Raw genomic sequence first — 23,815 nt, 5'->3', positions numbered from 1 at the left:
GAGAAACCGATTGGTTCCCCATCGGAAAGGGTGTGAGACGGGTGTATTTTATCACCCTATTTGTTTAATCTATATGCAGAACATATCATATGGAAAGCAGGATTGAACCAAGATGAAGGTGTGAAAATTGGAGGGAGAAATATCAACAATTTAAGATATGCAGACCATACCATACTACTAGCAGAAACTAGTAATGATCTGAAACGAATTCCGATGAAAGTTAAAGAGGAAAACACAAAAGCAGGACTACAGCTGAACGACAAAAAGACTAAAATAATGACAAGAGAAGATTTATGTAACTTTAAAGTTGACAATGACATTGAACTTGTCAAGGATTATCAATACCTCGGCACAGTCATTAACCAAAATAGAGACAATAGTCTTGAAATCAGAATAAGGCTAGGACTGGGGAGGGCAGCTATGTGAGAACTAGAAAAGATCCTCAAATGCAAAGATGTATCACTGAACACTAAAGTCAGGATCATTCAGACCATAGTATTCCCAATCTCTGTGTATGGAAGTGAGAGTTGGACAGTGAAAAAAGCAGATAAGAGAAAAATCAACTCATTTGAAATGTGGTGTTGGAGGAGAGCTTTGCGGATACCATGGACTGAGAAAAAGACAAATAATTGGGTGTTAGAACAAATTAAACCAGAACTCTCACTAGAAGCTAAAATGATGAAACTAAGGTTGTCATACTTTGGACACATAATGAAAAGACATGATTCACTAGAAAAGACCATAATGCTGGGAAAAGCAAAAGGACACATCTGAAACTATTACAACAGTCATTCTTGGTAAATGGTCATATGTCACAAATTTTAGAGCAGCACTACCCAATCTGGTGTCCTCCAGATGTTGTATGACTCCAACTCCCATTGGCTCCAGCCTGCATGGCCAATGGTCAGGGATGATAGGAGTTGCACCAGGATGGCAAAGACTGTTTAGATAACAGCTACTTCAACTCATCTGGGATGGCTCAGAATGGCTGATGACAATAGCATTCATTCATCTCGAAATAAGGAGTAGAATATATCTTTTTATAAGAAGACAAGCCATAGGTAAGCAAATGAGAATGGGAGGAGGTCCATGAGAAATGATTAAGAACTTGAAGATGTAGAAAACAGTAATTATATTAAGGAAAGACAAAATGGAAATGGACTGCCTTCCAGTCGATTCTGACTTATGGCAGCCCTATGAATAGGGTTTTCATGGTAAGTGGTATTCAGAGGTGGTTTACCATTGCCTTCCTCTGAGACTGAGAGGCAGTGACTGGCCCAAGGTCACACAGTGAGCTTCATGGCTATGTGGGGATTCAAACCCTGGTCTCCTAGGTCGTAGTCCATCACACTAACCACTACGCCACACTGGCTCTCTAAGGAAAGACAAAAAAAGACACAAAGCAAGCTCATAATGAATTCTGGGTAACTTATACCAACTTCATTCACAAAATAACTTGGATAATTTCTATAAATATAGAAAGCATGTTGAGTTAAAACCCTATCACTTGGGTCAAAGGGTTATTTAAGGAATAAGGAGATATGTATCATTTCAATGTCCAAGGTCAGAACCCTCTCTGAAGACTGTTGGATAATTCAAGGTCAAAACAGTATTTAAAGGTTTGTTTCTTAGTTCATGCTGAGTAAATAACAACTGGTTACATTTTGTGCTAAGAAATGCACAATAATCTGAATATTTCCATGTCATGATAGGGATAGTCCTAAAAATTGATGCATCGGTGTTATGATTAAATGATAGTGAAAGCTAAATAGAATTTGTTAAATGAGAATTCATAAATGTATCTTATCTTAAAGAAGTGTGTGTCTCCTTGCTTATGTCGCTTAGGAAACGTTAGGGTCAATAATTTAGTAAGTTGATGTAAGTCTCCATTGTCTGTCTGAATCTCATGAACCAATGAAATAATTCAGATGGCGAGCCTAATTTATGGGACAACTGAGTTATTATCTTCATGTGATAGGATTCTACAAAACAATATAAAAACAATCTGAAGTTTGAACGTATCAGCTTCTTGAAGTTCTCTTGTTTGTACCCACTGTCTGGTAGTATGTTATACAAGTACTATTAAGACCTAGACTTAGAAAATGCTCTCCTATAAGAACTATTGAACTTTATAACAAGAAATGTTTAATAACTACTACTAGGTTATGGGTGGTATTCAACTAACATCTTGTGATAGAGTTAGCACTGTTGAATGAGATTCCCCCCTCCGCACACACACCCTGTGCCAACCTCAGTTGTGCTCTGGAACCCACAGAATGGATTTAGGGGATGTGCAGAAGGAGGAGAGGGGGAAATAATTCTGTTGCACAAGAAGAAATCCTTGCGCTGATGGAATGATTGCCTTAGCACTACATATATATATAAACATATACAACCCTGTATGTTTGATATTTTGATACTTATGTGTTATTATAAGGATATGTTTATTAATAAAAAAAGAAAATGAACTTAAAGATTCTCCTCTTCCTTATTCAAAACCAAAATTGAGCCCACGACTAAAACAATTTTAGGCATATCCTTTGTTATCAGCTGTAGGTGGTAAATTCCTAAAGACTCAAAGGCTTCCTAAAAACTGGCACTATAAACTGATAACACTGGCAAGGTCTACATTCGTAAGATGTCTCTAACCACTGGCTCTCCTGCTAGCTGACGAGTGGCTGGTTTCTGATGAATTCTGCTAATCAGTTCATTCCAGAGGAACTAATCTAAACTGGTTCCCTTGAAAAAAGGGGGGAAATACTCTGATCTTATGCATTTGATAGTGCTAGGTTTTCTCTTCCTCGTGTAATTAGATGCCATCTCAATATAGCCAACAGTAGGCAATCTTGACCTGAAGACGATGGTGAAATTGGAATTTTACGGATAAGCTCAGAAAAAAGTTTTCTTCTAGACTTTGATAATGTAAAACAATATGGAATGCTTGCAATGATGCCTATTTTCATGCCCACACAGAAACATCCCATTTCCCATGTTGTCCAAATCTTACTTGGATATTGTAAAAGAACAGGTATCTGTTGTACAGTGGCCAGCTCCCACCACTCTTCAGTTTTCTTCGCTTCATATGGCCTAAACATAATGGAATATTGCCAGTCAAATAAATGCAGAATTACAGTTTAAATGGCAACAGTCTGACTTCATGCATGATAGATGTTTGAGAGAGGCAGCATAAATAATTCCTTTTCCTTTCCTTCTGACACGGAGCTCATCAAATCCAGTCCATGCTGCATGCTGAATAATGAAGGTTTTCTTGTCTTTGGATGCTCTCATCGTGCATCAAATTATTATGTATCAAAGGAACGACTTCTGCCTCAAAAATGATGCTAAAGGTTATGAGTTAGGGGGGACAGAACGAAAACATCTGCAGAAATGAGTCAACAGGGATTTTTCATCAGCTCCTTTCAAACGACTGAAATAGTCCAGTGAGAAATAAAGAACTGATATATGCGTAGCAGAGTATAATGGCTAGGACACAAGTTTTGTAAAAAAATATCTGGTGGGAAATTAACTAGAAGTCAACCACAAAAAAGGGTAGATCACTAGCAGGCAAAAGAAGGAACTTTGGGTGCTACAAAATAGAGTTTATTGTGAGTCCAGCACATTTCAGAAAAATCCCTTTATCATGAGCACATTTTGGCACCATCTCTCACACACCAGGGATCCTTAGGAGTTGATCCTTTTTTTTTTGCCAGGAAATTGAACAGTCTATGCTTTTACTTTACACTCCTCACCTGTTGAAATTAGCTAGGTTTCGATATATGGGTTGCAGAGTCTTAGCAGCAATCAACTGAAAGATGGAAAGATATGTCAATTTCAGTTCTCTCCATTTCTCATTTTTCCAGTCTTAAATTTAGTTCTCCACATTTCTGCTGCAATTTGCAGATTTTTAAAAAATCTCCTGAAAATTCTCCAGCCTTTTAGTGTGAATTTCTTCTAATGTACACATTTTTGCAAGCAATTTCTTATCATATAATGCCTTCGTGTATGTTATTTTCACTCATATATTCATTTTATGTACTTTTCCCTAACAGATGCATTTTTGTAAACATTGTTTGGTTGGTGAACTATGTTGCAAGATTCAAATAAGTGTAAATTTCAAAGGATGGTTGTGTTTTGGTTCTCATATTGTTTCAGAAAGTGCGACTTTGATAGATTCTTCTTGAAGTGTGAACTAAATTGAATTTCTCACCCATCCCCAGAGCTGGAAAGATTGTAAAAAGATTTTAAAAACAATAAATTACAGTTAAAATTACATGGCCCAAAAAAGTAGTAATTACCGTTACAATTACTTTGTGTGATTACAATTACTTTGTATGAGCTTTGCGCATACCATGGACTGTGAAAAAGACAAATAATTGGGTGTTAGAACAAATTAAACCAGAACTGTCACTAGAAGCGAAAATGATGAAACTGAGTTTATCATACTTTGGACACATCATGAGAAGACATGATTCACTAGAAAAGACAATAATGCTGGGAAAAACAGAAGGGAGTAGAAAAAGAGGAAGGCCAAACAAGAGATGGATTGATTCCATCAAGGAAGCCACAGACCTGAACTTACAAGATCTGAACAGGGTGGTTCATGGCAGATGCTTTTGGAGGTCACTGATTCATAGGGTCGCCATAAGTTGTAATTGACTTGAAGGCATATAACAACAACAACAACAACCCATTACAATTACAATTGCTCTGAAAGTAACTGATTACTTTACTTTTTCTCAAAAGTAATCACTACATTTCAGTTACTTTTAAAAAAATGCCTACAAGGTGCTGGCCTTGGCTGCTGTACATCTAAGTAGCCTAAAACAACATTAAAAATAAACACACACATACAGAGGTAGTAGAATAATTATTTTTATCCATAAGATAGCAATGATGGTCTCTCCACTGGTAAGGGAGGTGGGGAGGGAGGCAAAGGCCACTACTCAGATTTTTGCACATAAAACCAAGTGCAACCCCCTCCCCCAGCCAACAAGCATAATCTCTCTTACTTAACCACCTCCCGGACCCTGCCCTGCCACATTTTCCCCTGAGATGCAAAAAAGTTAAAATACTGCAAATGCAGCACAGTAGCCAGACAGGGTGGTGGAGACCACTTTGTGTGCCAAGTGCAGAGTATTCTCTCTCTCTCTCTCTCTCTCTCTCTCACACACACACACACACGCACACACACACACACACACACACACGAGTCATCTTTCACCTCCACAGTTCTTTATCTCCATTCTGCTGCTGCCTCCTTCTCCTTCTGTATCCATGTTCTTGCCCTCCGGCTCCTTTTCCCCTCCACTCCATTCTTCACCACCACCATCCATTTTTTAAAACAATTGTTTTCTCCACTCCACCCCGTCTCACTCTCCACCTCCTCCCTCGTCGCCTCCTACCCACCCACAGAGCATGAGGGAAGAGCCACACTGCACAGAAGCCCAGTTTGAGGCACATGATTTTCATCCACAGATCAGAGCAGAAGACTTCCCCTGCTTCCCCCACCCCCAAGTAATGCCCAAAAGTAATGCTGGAAACATTAACATTACTCCACAAAAGAATAAAATTACTCCTAGTTCTATTACAATCAAAATGTAAAGGAATTACCCACTCGTTCCTCAAAAAAAGTAATGAATTACAAGTAATCCACTACTTGTGATGGATTACTTCCAAGGTCTGCCCATCCCTACAATCAGCTGCCTCTTGTTTTACTTCCTATCATCTTTTCCACTACTGTTAGCCACTCAAGAAATATTAAGAGGCAGCAGTAAATTGTTATATGAAAGTCCTTGTGTGGTATGCATCATACTCTTAAATGCTAATATGTTCATTGATTTCAATGAGTCTAATCGGAGTATAATTTAGTTGGATACCGCCCCTTATGTGTTTGCCCTACTTTTACTTGCTATACCTTTGAACAAGCAATCCACATCCTCTTAGGTTTTTGACAAGCACTTCTCCGTTAGTGATTCATAAAATCCTGGTTCTTCTCTGGTGCATCCTGTCTAATCTTATTTGCCTCTTCTGTCTGAATTCATTCCAGGATCTCCGCAGTCATATACAGGCCACCTTCTTATGTTTCCCCAGGCTTTGTGCAAAGCAATAATCTTTGCTATGCTTTTATTACAGTTGACAGACAACAGTATTTTTTTAAAAAAGCTGCCATTCAGATTAAAAAATGAAAGAATTCAGTGCATCTGTCGACTAACAAAAAAGACACTTATGACAAGCAGCAGGGAATTTAAACATTTCTAACATTAAAGCTGGTGACACAACTCTGTGTGGTAGAATGATGTAAGGAAAGACTGAGGTTGGAGAAGAATGAATATGAATTTATAAATTAAGGGGAAATGTAACAAATTATAAAAAACGGGGGAATTCAGCCAATGATTCACTGCCAAGAGAAGTAAAAGCTTGCAGCTGTAATATCGTTACATTTCCCCTTAATTCATAAATACATATTCATTCCTTTCCAACATCATTCTTATCTTTTCTTTCATCGTTTTACCACACAGAATTGTTGTAATGATAAAATGGGTGGGTGGGGTTAAATCAGCCAATGACTGTTGATGTGATACCACTGTTGCTGCCCTGGGCATTTCCTCTTAATTCATAAAATATTCATTCCTCTCCAATCTCAGTCTTATCTTTCCTTTTATCATTTTACCAGAGTTGTTGTAACCATAAAATGGGGGGAGAGATTACTCTGTCTTGCTTCCCCTGCATGTTGAGAGTTAGTCAGCCTACCCTACAGGGTTGTGGTATACTGTGCATAAAATGGAACATTGTGAAGATAAAATGAAGGAGGGTTGGCAGCTAGCTGCAGCGATTTGCTCTCTTCCTCTCTCCTACTGTTCAAAAATCAGTCAATAAGCATCCAGCCATCTGTCCCCACCCAGACACACACACATACAGCCCCAAAAAGACACATGAACATCAAACATGTTTTTCTCTGACTCTCTGAGGAAAAAACAATCAAAAAGCCAAAGCATACGTACAGAAAAGGACCCAGGCATACAGAATCAATAGCAAGATACCAGCTGGTGACAGATTTACTGTGGGGAAAATAAATATTCAGGTTTTTTAATGCATGTGAATTAATGTAATAAGAACTTATATGCATATTTTGGATGAAAATGAAATAAACAATTTATTGAAATACACACTTTTTAGTACTAAAATTGTAGCCATTGGCAGAAATAATATGAAAATGAAATTAACAGATTAGTTTTCAAAATAAGGCTTTCTCGTGGCCAAAAATTGAGCTATATGCTCACATTCAGGATATATACACATAACAAATGGCTTTTTTGCTTACACTTTTTGGGTTTATAATGTTGAGGGATGAAGTTAACACAGAAAACCATATTTTTCAGCTGTGTTAAGGGCTGCAGTCCCAACCAAACCATATCTAATCAGAAGCAAGTCCTATTGAATGGGGCCGGTTTACTCCAAGGTTAAGTGCATGTCATATTGCAGACTTACTGACAGAAGTCTTCTAGGTTACTTTTTCAATTCAGGATGTCTCTTCACTGTATCCACCACATTAAAAAATACGCCACCACCCCGCTTCGCATTCCAATATCATTTGTTTGGGAACTAGATTTTGTTATGCATTTTCATATTACTTTTATCTAAGGGATTATTTAAACAGCATATGAATTTGGCAATTTAAAGAGACAGAGACAAGGGAACATTCTTGAAGCATTTTTTTTAAGCAGACATATCTGACAGACACTTCCGCTGACTGTAGAAATTACTGCTGTGTGAGTTTAAAAGGGTGGGGAGCCACATGAAGAAATGAATGTTAATGGCTACCACTGCTGTGAGTTAATAGAACAAAAAAAGGGGAAGGCAGGTTAAGAATGAAACAATGGATGTTAATGGCTACTGTGACCACCTCATTGACACATTTCAGCAGTTTAGAGCAAAGCTATTTACGTTAACAACAACATCAATTTCGCCACAGATTTTTTTTTTTTAAATCCAGCACCAATGACAACCGCAAATATTTATAATGAGGCAAAACCGGTCTGAAAAGATAGCGGACATGCGGATTACATCTTAATTTGGTACCAGGTCCAAATTTAGCAGAATTCTCCCACATTCCTAATCCCAGCAATTGGTATCCAGTGACATCCGACTTGTATCCAATGAGTTCTATTTAGCCATCATGCCTAGTAGCTATTGATAAACCTATCCTCTGAGATTCCATCTAATCTAAGGATGGGGTAACCTGTGGTTTTGCAGATATTGGGGGACTACAGTTCTCATCAGCCCCAGACAGCATGGTCAATGGTCTGGGAAGATGAGAGTTGTAGTCCAACCACAGCAGGAGAGCCACAGATTCCCTAACCCTGGCTTAATCTTATTTAATTAATGCCACAATTTCTGTCAGTGAATTCCACATAAATTAGTTATCATTTTGTGCAGAAGTACTTTTTCTTATCAATCCTGATGTTGCAGTTTGCCTTTGACAGATAAGTTCTCACACACTAGCTAAGCAAACTGTAAGTGACGTATGTTGACCAGGATGTGTGAGAATCACTCACAAAGACATTCATCAGTTTGTTTTTTCTTTCTGAGTTGCAGAGGTATTGTACAGATATTAAACTGAATCAACATGAAAGAGATTTCCTGAAGTATTATTTTACATAATGCAACAAGTAAAACAAATACACAGCACAAGAGCAAAGTAGGATTTTAGCTAGCCAAGATGATTTTAAGAAGCAAGTCTTAAATCTAGTACCTTGCCTATAGCTATGATGTAAAACAGCTGTACCAGAGAAGAGTCATGTCAGGCACAGCAGATTTTTCTTCTGCATTCTCTGAAGTGAAAGCTCTCTTTTTATACTCTTTTTCTCATGATCAAACAAAAATGATTAAGGAATTTACCTGGACAGGATTCCAGCAGTGGATTATATAATTTTCAGGTTATAGTCCAATAAAAATATTTATTTCCTTTACTTTGAAATTCAGTGTCTCTGTTTTAATTTTATGATGAATCTCTTTGAAATGCTGAAGTTTTTCTTTCCACTGTTAAACCAGTATCTTTGCTGACTTCCTTCTTATCTATGCCATTGTTCTTTTTGCCTCACACCCCCTTAAGCGGGGTTGAGGAAGGACAGAAAGAGGTAGATTGACTGCCACTTCCAACGTCTTGCTGGCCCATGCCTGCCGGGGCAGGAGACAGGGAGAACTTATTTTTGCATTACTCTTTTTTAAATAGTCACATTGGTTCCAGTGAGGTGGGGTAGGAGAATGAGTTACTCCTACTCCAGGCTGGCATACAGCAGGGCTCCGATCCTGTGACCTCTCTGAAGAACAAAGGGGTCTTGGATCCAGAGGAGAGATGTCTACCATGGCATTAGGTGTTGCCTCTTTTTTCCTTCCGATTAAAAGAAAAAAGCAAAGTAGCACAGGAATGCCAGCCTTTATTTTATTTATATATATTTTTGTGGGCAAAAGAAGTGAAGAGCTGGAGGTGGAGGAATCAGATTTTGGTAAGTAAGTTCACTTGATGAACGCCGCTGAGATGGGACCTTGCAAACTCAGTTGATAACTCAAGTATTACTCATAATAATTGCAAAATGAATTTTGTCACCACAAGGTGGCTCCATTTTGCCTTCCAGTGAAGCAAGCTCTATTTTAATTTTCCAGTCCTTCCATGTTTACATTTACAGCTCTAGCAAAATATTTTCTCAGTGTAGCTCAGTTATAAACGAAACTGCTTTCACAGAAACTCTGCCATAAATAAAATTAGTGAGGAATAAAACCAAAGCAGGCAAAGATATACCATTATGTGCTAGGCCAACTTGATTGCAGTGAATGAGTGCCAGGAACCTGACAGAAGAATATTAAGGTCTAGGGTTCTTACGGTGCAACCCTTTTATGTCTGGATGAAAGTGTTACATCTTATTTTAGTGGTTGCCAACTTTGGGGGGCCTGTGGGCACATTTGCAAACCAGAGAAACTGTCATGGGCATAACAAAAAAACTGCAACCTATTCTACAGGCTACAACAAAATGCTTATTTCAAGCCTCATTTCACCTTATGGGTGAATGTGCGACCCCAGGCTGATATGGTTTATTTATTTATTTAATAAATTTTAGACCACTTTTTAAGGCAAGAATGCCTCTCAGAGCCATTCACAACCATATACAATACAAAACCATAACACCCAATGATAAAATAAACATCTAAAATAAACAAACTGAATCTTAAGATTATACAGAGGTACTGCCAATTAGGAATCCTAGAGGACTGGGAGAGGTAATAAAGTCTGATCTAGATGATTCCCAGGTAAGAGTGTATATAGGACTGTAGACACAAAAGTATGGGCAGTTCCCTGAAAAGGCAATTCATTTCAAGGGTGGATTCTGAAACCACATCTCGTGGTGGGAGAAGTGGCAGGAGGTAGGAAAGAAAACAGTTTGGCAGTCTTAATTTTGGAGACGCCAGAGATTGAGAGAGTGCTGTGAATTGTCTGAAGGTTAAGTATCCTGAGGTAGTGCATCTCCCTCTGTGGGAACCTGAGGCATGTATATTGCTTAATAAAGAAAATATTACAAAGGCATGGGAAACCTTCAGAACTCTACTCTCTCATCCAAAGGAAGTTCAAGATGCAACCCTATACGCATTTACCTGGGAGAATTCAGCTGGGCTTACTATCAGGTCCAATCAGTGTATAGGATTGCAGTGATAGGCTGCAACCCTAAGCACACTCACTTCAAAGTAAACATGTTTAGGATCAGGCTGCAAACCCCAGTATCTTTGCCACTGAAAGTGGTGAGCGTGCACTAGTATTAAATAAATCAGTTTCTTTTCTAGCCCTACACACCATATATTTAAAGTTTTGTTGTTATGTGCCTTCAAGTCAATTACAACTTATGGCGACTGAGCCAGTGTGGTGTAGTGATTAAGTAAGGTGTTGGACTACAACCTGGGAGACCAGGGTTTGAATCCCCAGATAGCCATGAAGCTCACTGGGTGACCTTGGGTCAGTCACTGCCTCTCAGTCTCATGAAAACCCTATTCACAGGGTCACCATAAGTCGGAATTGACTTGAAGGCAGTACATTTACATTACATTTTATGAATCAGCAACCTCCAATAGCATCTGTCATGAACCACCCTGTTCAAATCCTGTAAGTTGAGGTCTGTGGCTTCCTTTATGGAGTCAGTCCATCTCTTACATTTAAAGTACACACCCAAAAATCTTGAGAACTGTAGTTTACCCCTCACAAAGCTACAATTCAGAGCTACAATTATCAGCACCTTAACAAACTACAGTTCCCAGGATTTTTTGGAGGGGTGCTTTTAATTTTTTTAAAGTTTTTTTTCTTTTGAGTTTAAAAACAAGCATGATGGTGGAATCCTATATATGCCTACTCAGAAATAAGCACCGTTGGGTTCAATGGAATTCACGCCCAGGTAAAGGTGTTTAGGACTGAGGTCAGGAAATATTAAGTAACTATAATGGGGGTTGATGGCGAGAAGGAAAAGATGGACACGCGACGACGGCATGGACTGGAGCACAGCAGCCATGCAGCATGGCACACGAGCTGTAAAGCCGGTTCTGCTTCCCCTGATAACATCACCGCATTATGCTAACCAAGGCTGCACAGAGAGTGCTTCTGCCACCTTTCGTGAAGCAGCAGTTTGCAGGCGCGTGCAGTGACCTAACGCGCGCGGACAAGCCAAGCAGTTGCTGGCAAAACCCACAGAACTACAAATCCCAGCAGGCAATGCAGCCCGAGTGGCGGAAGGAAGAGGAATGGTTTCAGTTGCTAAATCCTAGTCAGAATACGCCTAGTCAGGGGCTACGTTTAGCTGCTCTGCTGGTTCGGACTTGTATTGTCAGAGAGACGGTGAGTTTGCGAGGAAGCAGGTCTGGCCGTAATGCATCTCGGGAGCTGTAGTCGAGACGGGCTGGCAAACCGTGGCGGCGGAGGCGGCTCATACTTGGGACTTGCAGGGACGAGGCTACCTTTCTCAGACAACAGGTAGGCGCTGCCGCCGTACGCTTTCTCTCCCTCTCGCCGCGAGTGCCTCCCCTGACAGGTACTGGCTTCGCCTCCTGGTTTGCCTTCCGTCGGTTTGTAGAAACAGAAGTAGGTGGTCAGACAAACAGGCGCGGGGTGAGGAAATGCCCAGACCAAGAAGCGAGAAGGGCGGTGGTGAGCAGAGGTGGGCTCCTGGTGGTCGCTGGCCCCGAGTCCTTGGTCTCGGATGAGTGGGGGGCGCGTGTTAGGGCCGTACGTCGGGAATGAGGGCAGGCTTCGGAGAGGACTGGGAGACGGTCTTGTGTGGGAATGTGGTCCCATCCTCTTTGCTTCTCTTTGCTAATCGCTTCACAATCTCTCCTCCTTCACCTACTGCAAGTTTCCAGACTAATCCTCCCTGCCAACGCAGAATCGGCTTCTGCACCCCAGGAATAAAATAATCGCTGCATCCAAAACAAACAACAGCAAAAAGAGTTTGGTGACACCTTACAAGACTAATACATTTATTGGGGCATACGCTTTTGTGGTCTCTAGCACAATGGGGAGGAGAGCTTGTCTGGGAGTCCAGAGTCTGTGAGTTCAAATCCCCGCTTGTGTCTCCTGGGTGTCAAGGGCCGGCTCAAGATCACCCCCACTGGGAGTGGCTCAGGGGTTACATGCCGTGCCACCTGTGCAGCCGTGGGCAAGCTGCATAGTCCCAAAGAGCCCAGTTGCCCCCCAGCTGGTAGTTGCCGACAAGGAAGGGGCTGGCTTGTGCAGCTGTAGCAAGCTGAGCAGGCCCTAGCCAGCTGGGGAGGACTAGCTTCAGAGGGAGGCAATAGTAAACCCTCTGAATACCGCTTACCATGAAAACTCTATTGATAGGGTTGACATAAGTCGGGATCAACTTGAAGGCAGTCCATTTCCATTTTCCAGAGCCTCATCAAATGCATGAAATGTTATCTGAGACTGGTAGGTGTATATACATATGTACACGGGAAGATGGTACAAAATTGTATAAGCAGTGAAAGTATTGTTTTTACTTATTGTTTATATCCTGCCCTTCACGAGGTTCAGAAAGATAACAAGTAAAAAGCCATGACATGCAGGAGGTTCAGTTGTGACAAGACTGTTATTGCTTGAATTTCATTGCCCTTTAACCCTACTGAGAGCCAGTGTGGTGTAGTGGTTAAGGTGTTGGATTACAAACTGGGAGACCAGGGTTTGAATCCCCACACAGCCATGAAGCTCACTGGGTGACCTTGGGCCAGTCACTGCCTGTCAGCCTCATGAAAACTCTATTCATAGGGTCGCCATAAGTCAGAATTGACTTGAAGGCAGTACATTTACATTTTCAACCCTACTATTTATATGGGTTTTTTCTGTATGATTGTGTGTATATTTATCTTTGCTAGTCTAGGTTAACATGTCATGCATCTGATGAAATGGGTTTTAGCACATGAAAGCTAATGCCATTGTTTATAATAATAATAATAATAAAATTTAATTTATGTGTCGCCTATCTGGCCGATGGCCACTCTAGGCGACGTACATGTAAACAGTTAAAACACAATGGGATAAAATACATTAATACAATATATAAACAATACAGCAGCAACAACACTAGTGCAGGGTAAGAGGCATTTCAGTCATAGAAGTTAACCCTCCCCGGAAATCCCAAAGGCCTGTTGAAAGAGCCAGGTCTTTAAGGCTTTACGAAATACATTTAGGGAAGAGGCGTGCCATAGATCTTGTGGGAGGGAGTTCCAGAGGGTGGGGGCCACTACTGAGAATGCCCTCTCTCTAGTTCCCGCCAATCTAGCTGTTTTTGTCGGCGGGATTGAGAGAAGGCCCTGTGTGGCCGATCTTGTCGGGCGGCATAATTGGTGACGTTGAAGGCGCTCCTTTAGATAAACTGGGCCGAGACCATATAGGGATTTAAAGGTTAATACCAACACCTTGAATTGGGCCCGGAAGACAACTGGAAGCCAGTGTAGATCGAACAACACTGGTGTGATGTGATCCCGGCGGCGACTATTCGTAAGTAGTCGAGCCGCCGTGTTTTGTATAAGTTGTAGTTTCCGGACCGTTATTTATTTATCTATTAGTTTTATTTGTTTTCCATCATTAGTTTCATTGATAACCAGGTGGGATTACATCATAACATACCATGAAACAGTGCAGTTGATTAAAATGCCAACTAAAATGCAACGGATAATACTATAAAATCTTACAATGGGCCATTGCTAAATGGCTAATGAAGAATTCACTAAACTCTTCACAAAAACCTGAGTAAAACTACATTTTAAACCCGTACACTACGTTCAAGATCAAAGGCCCTCCTCCGGGTGCCTACTCCCAAGGGAAACTCGGAGAATGGCAACAAGGGAGAGGGCCTTCTCAGTGGTGGCCCACAAATTATGGAATGATCTTCTTGACGAGGTGCGTCTGGCGCCAACACTTATCTTTTCGGCGCCAGGTCAAGACTTTCCTCTTTTCCCTGGCATTTTAGCAAGTGTTTTATATTGTTTTAAATTTTTAAATTGTGTTTTAAATTGTTTTTTAAAAGATGTATTTAATATTGTATTTGTTTTTAGTTACTGTAAACCGCCCAGAGAGCTTTGGCTATGGGGCGGTATACAAGTATAATAAATAAATAAATAAATAAATAGTTTTTAAGGAGTGCCAAAATGAAAACAATGATAGCACCTGCCTTTTCCCAAGGGGGAGAGAATTCCACAACTGAGGTGCCACCATGGAGAAGGCACACAGTCATGTCATGCCACAGGGCTTGCCTAGTGGCAGAACCGCAAGGGGGGGCTTCTCCTGTAGATGTCAGTGCACAGACAGTCTAATGTTGAGAGAGGCACTCCTTCAAATAATTGCTTCTCAAGTCATTAGCACTTAAGTTGAGGTTAACACTTTGTATTGGGCTTAGTAGTAAGGTAGTAAAGTAGTAACGATAAGGAGATTGCAGAGAAGCTAAATGAATTCTTTGCATCTGTCTTCACAGTGGAAGATATAGGGCAGATCCCTGAACCTGAACTAACATTTGCAGGAAGGGATTCTGAGGAACTAAGACAAATAGTGGTAACGAGAGAGGGAGTTCTAGGTTTAATGGACAATATAAAAACTGACAAATCACCAGGCCCGGATGGCATCCACCCGAGAGTTCTCAAAGAACTCAAATATGAAATTGCTGATCTGCTAACTAAAATATGTAACTTGTCCCTCGTGTCATCCTCCGTGCCTGAGGACTGGAAAGTGGCAAATGTAACGCCAATATTCAAAAAGGGATCCAGAGGAGATCCCGGAAATTACAGGCTGTGATGTTCCTCTATTAGTGTATATATGGTAAGTGCTGTTTGTATAGGAGATGCATGGTAAGTGGAGTGAAAGAGGAGGGGGAGTGAATGGGCAGTAGAATGCTAGATGATTGGCTGAATGTTTAAAATGGCTGACAGTATAAATGGAAGGATGACAGTGGAATCTGGGAGAGGTGATGAAAGTGAGTGGGTTGTTTTGGTGGGTTTTAGAGAGTTGTTTGTCAGGAGAGCGTGGAGAAGGAGGGGGGTGGAGTTCGGATTAGTATTAGATAAAACCATATGCTTATGTGCCTTATGAAGTAATCTTGTTAATCTTGTTATTCTTGTGATAGAAGTGTATAAAATTATGCATGGCATTGAGAAAGTGGATAGAGAAAAGTTCTTCTCCCTCTCTCATAATACTAGAACTCGTGGACATTCAAAGAAGCTGAATGTTGGAAGATTCAGGACAGACAAAAGGAAGTACTTCTTTACTCAGCGCATAGTTAAACTATGGAATTTGCTCCCACAGGATGCAGTAATGGCCACTAGCTTGGATGGCTTTAAAAGAAGATTAGACAAATTCATGGAGGACAGGGCTATCAATGGCTACTAACCGTGATGGCTGTGCTCTGCCACCCTAGTCAGAGGCAGCATGCTTCTGAAAACCAGTTGCCAGAAGCCTCAGGAGGGGAGAGTGTTCTTGCACTCGGGTCCTACTTGCGGGCTTCCCCCAGGCACCTGTTGGCCACTGTGAGAACAGGATGCTGGAGTAGATGGGCCACTGGCCTGATCCAGCAGGCTCTTCTTATGTTCTTATGTTCTTAGTAGCATATAAGTAGCCAATGCAAAGTCTTCAAAAGTGCTGTAATATGCTGTTGCCTGGCTGAACCTCTTAAGGTCCTAGCAGTGGAATTTTGCACTAGCTGCATCTTCTGAACCATCTTTAACGGAAATCCCATGTACAGCACATTACAGTAAACTAACCAGGAGATCACCAGAAAGTGGATTAGTGTGGCTAGACTGTCGCAGACCACGAATGGCTGTAGGTTTCAAACCAGCCAGAGTTGGAAATAATCACTCCAAACCACTGAGGTGACCTGGGCCTCCATCAACAAGCAGTACTCCTAAACTGTGTACCCACTTCTTCAAGGGAAGTGCAACCCCATCTGGAGGACACCATCTGCCAGTTCTGGGAAACGAAAACTACCAATTCACAGCATCTCCTTTTGTCAGGATTCAGCTTCAGATTTTTTTGGGCCCACATGCAGCCCATTGCTGCCTCCAAACAGTGCAAATCTGTCTGGAGTGTAAATTTGTATATTACTGTGCAGAAATAAGTCCCACTGTGTTCATTGTGGCTTAACCACGGGCAAATCGATGTGGGATTGTAGCCTTAGTCTTTTATGGTACCACTGGACGTGTATCGTGCTCTCTCTCTCTCTCTCTCTCTCTCTCTCTCTCTCTCTCTCTCTCTCTCTCCTCTCTCTCTCTCTCCATCTCTCTCCCTCCCTCCCTCCCCCCCCCTCTCTCTGACGTGTAAAGAAATAATACGTCTCCTCTGGATCTGATAGTTAGCCGTTCTTCAACTTTTCCAAGTTTCTCCTCTTTCCGAACCTCCTCCTTTCTTTCTTTTTCTCCTTCTCTTTCTTTTTTCATATTGTGATACTATGGTATGATATCATGAATCATGTGAAGACTTGTCAATCTTTTTCTAGAACAATTGTGAACACTTACATATTTTTATTTGTAAGCATGTTGGCAAACATTGGTGAAATCTTATTTTATTGATTTCTTTTTATTTATCAAATGTCTTCCCGCCTTTCATTGTAAAACAATTCTAGGGTGGGTTACAACATGTCCACTGCATAAAATGCATCAACAGCAAGTTTTCCAAAAGAAATTAAAAATCCAATCCCAATGCACAGATCTCTCTCTGTCTCTCTCTCTCTCCCCCCCCAGCTCCTCTTATTTTAGCACACTTCAAAAGGCATGAAGGAAAAGAAATATTTTCAGCTAGTGCCAAAAACTGCCTGTCTGTCTGTGCCAGCCTAAGCTCTTTCATCTCTACTTTCTGTTTTCTAGTGTGTGTGTTTTTTAAGCTGTGAGTGTTTTAAGATGCCCTTAAATTATGAGAATTCCAGTTTTCACTTTTTGTTCATTCTACAATGGGCAATTTGTTATAATTAAGATTGCCTTTCTAAGGCTATATAGATTGGCTGGGTTACAGTGTCATTTAGCTAACAACCTGGGGGGTCCTTCTGTCCTGCTCTTGAAAAATGTGCTCAAGATCCATGCAGCAGTTTCCTTGACAATATGGGATAGCCTCTACATGCTTTTCTACTTTTCTGCAGAAATTAATATGAGAGTAAATGTCTGTTACAAATATAGGTGGAACTTGGTGGTGGTTAATAGGAAAGGGTGGCGTTGTACTTCTCTGCAGCGGAGTCTCTGCAGTTTACTGAGAAGGAGAGGGTGAGGGGATGGGGACATGAGCCCTGTGGAGATGCACAGGCAGAGCCACTGTGATGCTCTCACCAATGCACCCACATGGTGCCAATGTCCTCACTCCCCCCCAGTAAGCAGCAGTGACTCTGCTGCAGGGAGGTCCAGGTGTGTGGTACCACCCTTTCCTGCTGGCCACTACTGAGTTCCATCTAGCAGCCATTTATTGTCATATTAATTTCTGCACTAAAGTGACAGTGGAAAGAGAAAAGGGTAGTTGACAGATGATGGTTAAAAGAGAACTGGGTTAAAATAGTGAAGAAAATTACTTCCTGCAGTTATGTCAATGCAGTCCTTGAACTGGGAAAAATATAAAAGTGACCTCCAAGTGGTTTGTGAACCCCTGCTACAGTTGGATTACAAGTGTTTCCAGTTTTAAGAGGGAAGTTTTTGGTGATAGCAAATGTGTGCTGTTTAATAGCATTTGATGATTCAGAGATGCTGGAATCCAGTCTCTGCGGTATCGTTGTTATTATTTTATTTATTATTATTATTATTTATTAAATTTATATACCGCCCGACTAGCGATAGCTCTCTGGGCGGTGAACATAAAATAGTATAAAAATACAATGAATAACAAAATAATATTAAAATACAATCAACAATACAATAAACATTATTAAAATTAGATCAATGTAACTTAAAATGCTTCAGAGAATAGGAAGGTTTTGACCTGGCGCCGGAAGGAAAGCAGAGTTGTCATCAGGTAATCACTTTGGAGAACAACATCAATGTGGTTGCTTATTTTCTTTGTATATCCTAACAATGCTGTTTGGCTGTACAACTTTTGGTTTTTCAAGAAAGGATTAAGTATAAGATGTGGATAAAATTAAACTGATACTGATATTCTTTTAAAAACTCAGGTGAAGTTATTTTCTCTTTGTGCTGGATGGAATGACTCTTGCAGTGAAATATGTGGTAGAACTATATTAAACTTTAATACATCAAAGAGCCAACTCATTGAAAATGAACACACTTCCTCCTTACTTAACATCTTATCAAAATGACTATTCTGGCTGCTGTTGCTTTCTGTATATGCTAGTTCAAAAGATGCTAGAGTCTTCCAAGTAGTAATGTTTCATTCACAGTAGGGTTACTTTGATACCTAGGTTTTACAACACTGTAAAATATGCATATAAAGAACTATTTTACTTTTTCTTAAATTCTGTTATCTTTTGTCAATTCTGTCTCTAACATCAAAACTGCTGCTATGCTTATGAGTAGTGAGGACAATGTTCACATCTTTCCTTTTGTCTTTCTAATATATAAATTACAGTAGGGCCTCACTCATACCGCAGGTTACATTCTGAACCCCCACTGTAAAGCGGAACTCATTGAATAGAATGGCGCTATGCCCAAAAACCGCCGTAAAAGCAGAACAAGCGCCGCATGAGTGGGGCCTTAGTCTAATTGCGTCCAATTGAGACTGTTGCATTAGCGAAGCGCCTTAAAGCGAAGCGCCGTAAAGTGGCGCCCTACTGTACAACTAAAATCTATTCATTCGTGTTTATATTTCTCTATTTTAGTGATGATTTTTACCATGTTGGAATACTGCTTTATGTTGCACTATTTAATGTTCCCCTTACTATTATTAACCTAGGGTTTGTACATCAGAACAAATGATAGGAGATGAGAGATAATGGCAACATGAGGACAGCAATGGGGATTGAAATAATTTGACAGGGATGAAGCAGAAGATGCTGTCATGGTTAAGGATGATTTTGACCCAGTCCTGTCTGCTACATGTGATGTGAGAACATACTGAAGCATTTTATAAGGCTTTATGATATATAGCAATGCTGAATTATATTCTGGTTTTGTAGAAATCTTATCCGGCTTGCATTTATATGTGAAATCATTCCATGCTTTATTGTTGCCTACTAGGAATCTCTGTTTTAACATTATGGGAATGTCTAAATGGGTTTGTTTAAAAGTCTACTTTCTCCTATTTCCAGATAACTGAAGAGAAAGTGAATGAGAGCTTCTTAAATTCTACAGTTAAGAAGTATAAACTCTCTTAAGGTTGTTAATGAAGGATGGCTACTCCATATGTTCCTGTTCCAATACCTATAGGAAGTTCTACTAGTTTTACCACAAATAGAAACCAAAGAAGATCATCTCTTGGGAGCATTTCAACATGTTCAAATTCTTCAAAAGTGCAACTAGAGGACTCTTCTAACGGCAGTTTTAAAAAGATGAGTGTCCCTGATGCAATTGGTGCCACTTCATCTCCTTGTAATAGCCCACTTGTTAGGACTAAATTTATAGGTACAAGCACATCTATGGAATACTGCACACAACCTTCAGAAGATACTGAACAAAATATGGACTCCGGGAGCTGGGAAGATCGGCCTGCTACACCAACAATACTAGGTTATGAGGTGATGGAAGAGAGGGCCAAATTCACTGTAAGTTGTGCTTTTTTTCCTTCATGAATTTTGACTAGTACCCCATTGTTTAAAGAGTCACAGAATCCTTACAAATACTAATCTAGCTTTGCAGTAAGTACTATAAACCAGTATGGGATTCATTGACTTCTTTTAATGGCTTTTGATTTCCTGCTATACAAAGCTGTCCACACTTGTAGAAAAATTGCTGATTTCAGTACTGTTGAGCTTCTAAAAATTATAAATGCTTTCAGTTCTGCAAATGATAGTCTTGCTCAGCTTTATACACATGGGTAACTTCACCTTGGCTGGAATTACATAAAGTAGCGTTAATTACTTTTGACAGTCAGGAGCTGGATTCCAACAATTGAGGACATGTAAGACTGTGTGTTTGAAGTGGTTGTTCTGGATAAGTAACACTTTTTTAAGTGCAGGCAAGGAATTCTGGTAATCTAAGCTGCAATTTTATACTCGCTTATCTGGAAGTAAGACCCATTGAACTCAATGGGATACTTCCAGATAGACATGTATCAGGTTACACTGTTAGTCACAAGGGAAGTAGAAAAGACACATATTCTGTAGCTTAGATACTAAATCGATATTGCCCAATGAATTCTCCTTTTCATTTGAATAATCATAAATTAATATTGCAAATTATTGCCATGCACCATAATGTTTCAATGGAAATTGCTTGCATATTCACATTACGATAAATAAATTAAATTTTTAATCCTAACTATATTTACTGGGAAGCATGAACATTCAAATCAGCGGGATGATTCTGATTAAGTATGCTATGTTTGTGACAATAGTTTTAAAATAGAAAATCTGAGTTCCATGAATTGTTTTTTTCCTGAGAGTAGTAAAATAATACCAGTCCTAGATCTGTAAGAAGTGTTGGTTCATTTTTCAAACTTTGATAACTATTCTTTCAGAAAGGGAACAAGTGTTATTTCCACTTTCCAATAATTACAGTGTAGTATGAGTAGACTGAACTGCTCACACGACTTTTTGAAACTGCTTTAATAATTTTTTGTTACAGGTTTACAAAATCCTTGTAAAGAAAAATCCAGAGGAAAACTGGGTAGTTTTCAGAAGGTATACGGACTTCTCAAGGCTTAATGATAAGGTATACACTTTGACAGGCCAAGATCTCCAGCTATTAAAGTATCAGATTAGCTTTTTTGTTTCCATCCTTCATAAATTACACTGGAAAGTTAGAATGAGAAAAGCACTAAAAATTATGTTACCGTAGAATTGGTATAACAGATGCTGTTGGAGGTCATTGATTCATAGGGTCACCATAAGTCATAATCAACTTGAAGGCATATAACAACAAGAACTGGTAAGTCACTGGGTGACTGTGGACCAGTCAGTGTTTCTGTACCTAACCTACCTCATAGGGCTGTTGTGAGGATTACATTGGGAGTGGAAGAATACCTTCCTTACTTGCCAGAAATACTACATGTAAGCGATTTTCTAAAAATGTGTCCTCTATAGTATGGTTGGAAGAACTTCCTCATTTTTCTGTTAATCAGTTTTAACCAGATTAATACTAGAGAAGGCTGTAAAATGTATGGTAAACTGGAACCAAAGCATTGCTCAAACTGCTGAACAAACTGTAACTGTGTTTTAGAATGTTTCTAAAATACTTTTCTTTTTGTTGCTGTTAAATTGTTTTGTAATATGTGCTGCCCGGGGCTCCTTCGGGAGGAAGGATGGTATATAAATTTAATAATAAATAAAATAAAAATAATATTGAATTACTAGTCGCACGATAGCTGCTTAAAAGCTTACCAAGTTGCAGCTATACCCTTCTGTAGAGGTAGTCACATGGCAAAACCAACACTATTGTGCCTTCTGCTTCTATAAATTTCTGAACAATTGCAGAAGTAATGCTAGGTTCATAACATGAGGTTACAGGTAACTTTTTATTTATTATTGATTTATTTAGAAAAAATATGAATTGCTTAAAAATGTACATAAAACAATGTAAAATATAAAACAGACAAAATCAGCAGTTTAGAAAACAAACTAAATTTTGTCTGGATAGATTTGTTGCAATAAGAAAGGTTTCAGCAGGCATCTTAATGAGGCTTTTAAGAGTTTATTATGTAGCAAGTAGCTGTTTGTTTTTTTAAATCTGAGTATATTCTGTTTAGGAGCAAAAGTTATTCAGACTTTTATACACATTGTGCAGGTGTGACATTAACACAAATCTTTTTCAGTTTCCTAAATAGCATAGCTCGGTAGTCTAGTCAGCATTGCCTCTAGATGTCTTTATGGCCAAAACAGCATTGTTACTAGATGTCTTTATGGCCAAAGTCTACTATTGGTATCCTTCTACAGTAGGGCCCTGCTTTGTTGGGCTATGTTGCTTCCGAAAGAATAAAACGGAATGAAAGGGTTAACCATTGCATCAGCCACACAGCTGGACATAATGAGCCCTAATCAGCCCAAGGGCAATAAAGCATGGAAACAGGAAACAGTAAGTAGTGGGGGGGGGGGTTGTTGGAGTCGGAGAGGTGTCGAAGTAAGTGTATGGCATATGTGTGTACCATTATGTCACCGAGAACGTTGTGCAACTAAATAAAGCTCTTCCCAAAAACCTGCGCCTGTGTATCTGTGGATTCTCGCTGGAATAAGGCGGAAAAAGAACAGACCGGGACTCTGTATGGGAAACATCCGGGAACTCTAGCACACTACAAAGCCAACATGGTTATACAGCGGGTTAAGGACCAGGCCCCCGCTGTAAAGCGGAAATCACCGTAAAGCAGAACCCATTGACTTTAATAGGTTGCATCGCGCCAAAATGCCACAAAACGGCAAAATCGGCTTTAAAACGGGGAATTTCCCCTGATTGAAAGTCGCCATATCAGCAGAACGCCGGAAAGCAGGGCCCTACTGTATGTAAAGGGTGGAGGGAGTGTGTACTTGATAGAACAAGAAGTAAGATGCAGCCATTGCGCAATTCCTGTGCTTGCTAATGCAAATATGTAGGAATATGTATATACATAGAATACTCTTAAAATGAAGCAGTGGGTGTGGCAAAGCAAAGGGATTGTGTTCTGGGAAATTATTTGCAGATATGTTGTTTAAGTGCCCAGGTCTCCTCCTTAAGAACTGGGCTGCTGCAGAGCCTCCTGTTGAAGTGGCATGTAATCTGTCCAATTGAACTGTGAGAAGCAGTACTTTTAAATAGTATCTGGAAAGCCATTCAGAAACCACACCAAGTGCATCTTGGTTTTACATATTGTGTAGGAGTTCAGGACTTAACATCTGCAATGCTACACTTCAAACCAGCTTGACATGGAACCCATTGGACATGAATCTGAGGCAAAGGGAGAGCAACCCGAAAACAAGCTTAGTGCTGTATTATCTCTATCTGTACAGAAAATGTCGTTCCTTCCTTATTATCATGACTTCCTTGGTTACTTTTTCAGCTCAAAGATATGTTTCCTGGTTTTCGATTGGCACTTCCACCCAAGCGCTGGTTCAAGGATAATTACAATCCTGATTTTCTGGAAGATAGACAGCTGGGGCTCCAAGCATTCTTACAGAACTTAGTAGCTCACAAAGACATTGCCAACTGGTAAGTTGTTCTCTCCCTCATCTATCTTTTGCATTATCGT

General features: G+C 40.0%; 1 protein-coding gene across 4 annotated transcripts in view; it reads left to right on the top strand.

The window, feature by feature from the left end:
- Window positions 1-11,771: 11,771 nt before the first annotated feature.
- Window positions 11,772-23,815, top strand: part of SNX16 (sorting nexin 16) — a 30,887-nt gene continuing 18,843 nt past the window's right edge. Inside the window, exons 1-4 of one of the 4 annotated variants that reach the window (XM_061606948.1) lie at window positions 11,772-11,872; window positions 19,752-20,204; window positions 21,226-21,312; window positions 23,627-23,775. In XM_061606948.1, the coding sequence (XP_061462932.1) occupies window positions 19,833-20,204; window positions 21,226-21,312; window positions 23,627-23,775 (608 nt within the window). In that variant the 5' untranslated portion in view covers window positions 11,772-11,872; window positions 19,752-19,832. Of the gene's footprint in view, window positions 12,066-19,469; window positions 19,547-19,751; window positions 20,205-21,225; window positions 21,313-23,626; window positions 23,776-23,815 lie in introns of those variants that run through there. The other 3 variants (XM_061606831.1, XM_061606917.1, XM_061606984.1) reach the window with 3 other exon arrangements.

Source organism: Rhineura floridana, chromosome 1 (assembly GCF_030035675.1).
Source record: "Rhineura floridana isolate rRhiFlo1 chromosome 1, rRhiFlo1.hap2, whole genome shotgun sequence".
NCBI lineage: Eukaryota > Metazoa > Chordata > Lepidosauria > Squamata > Rhineuridae > Rhineura > Rhineura floridana.
This window is presented reverse-complemented; position numbering and strand designations above follow the sequence as displayed.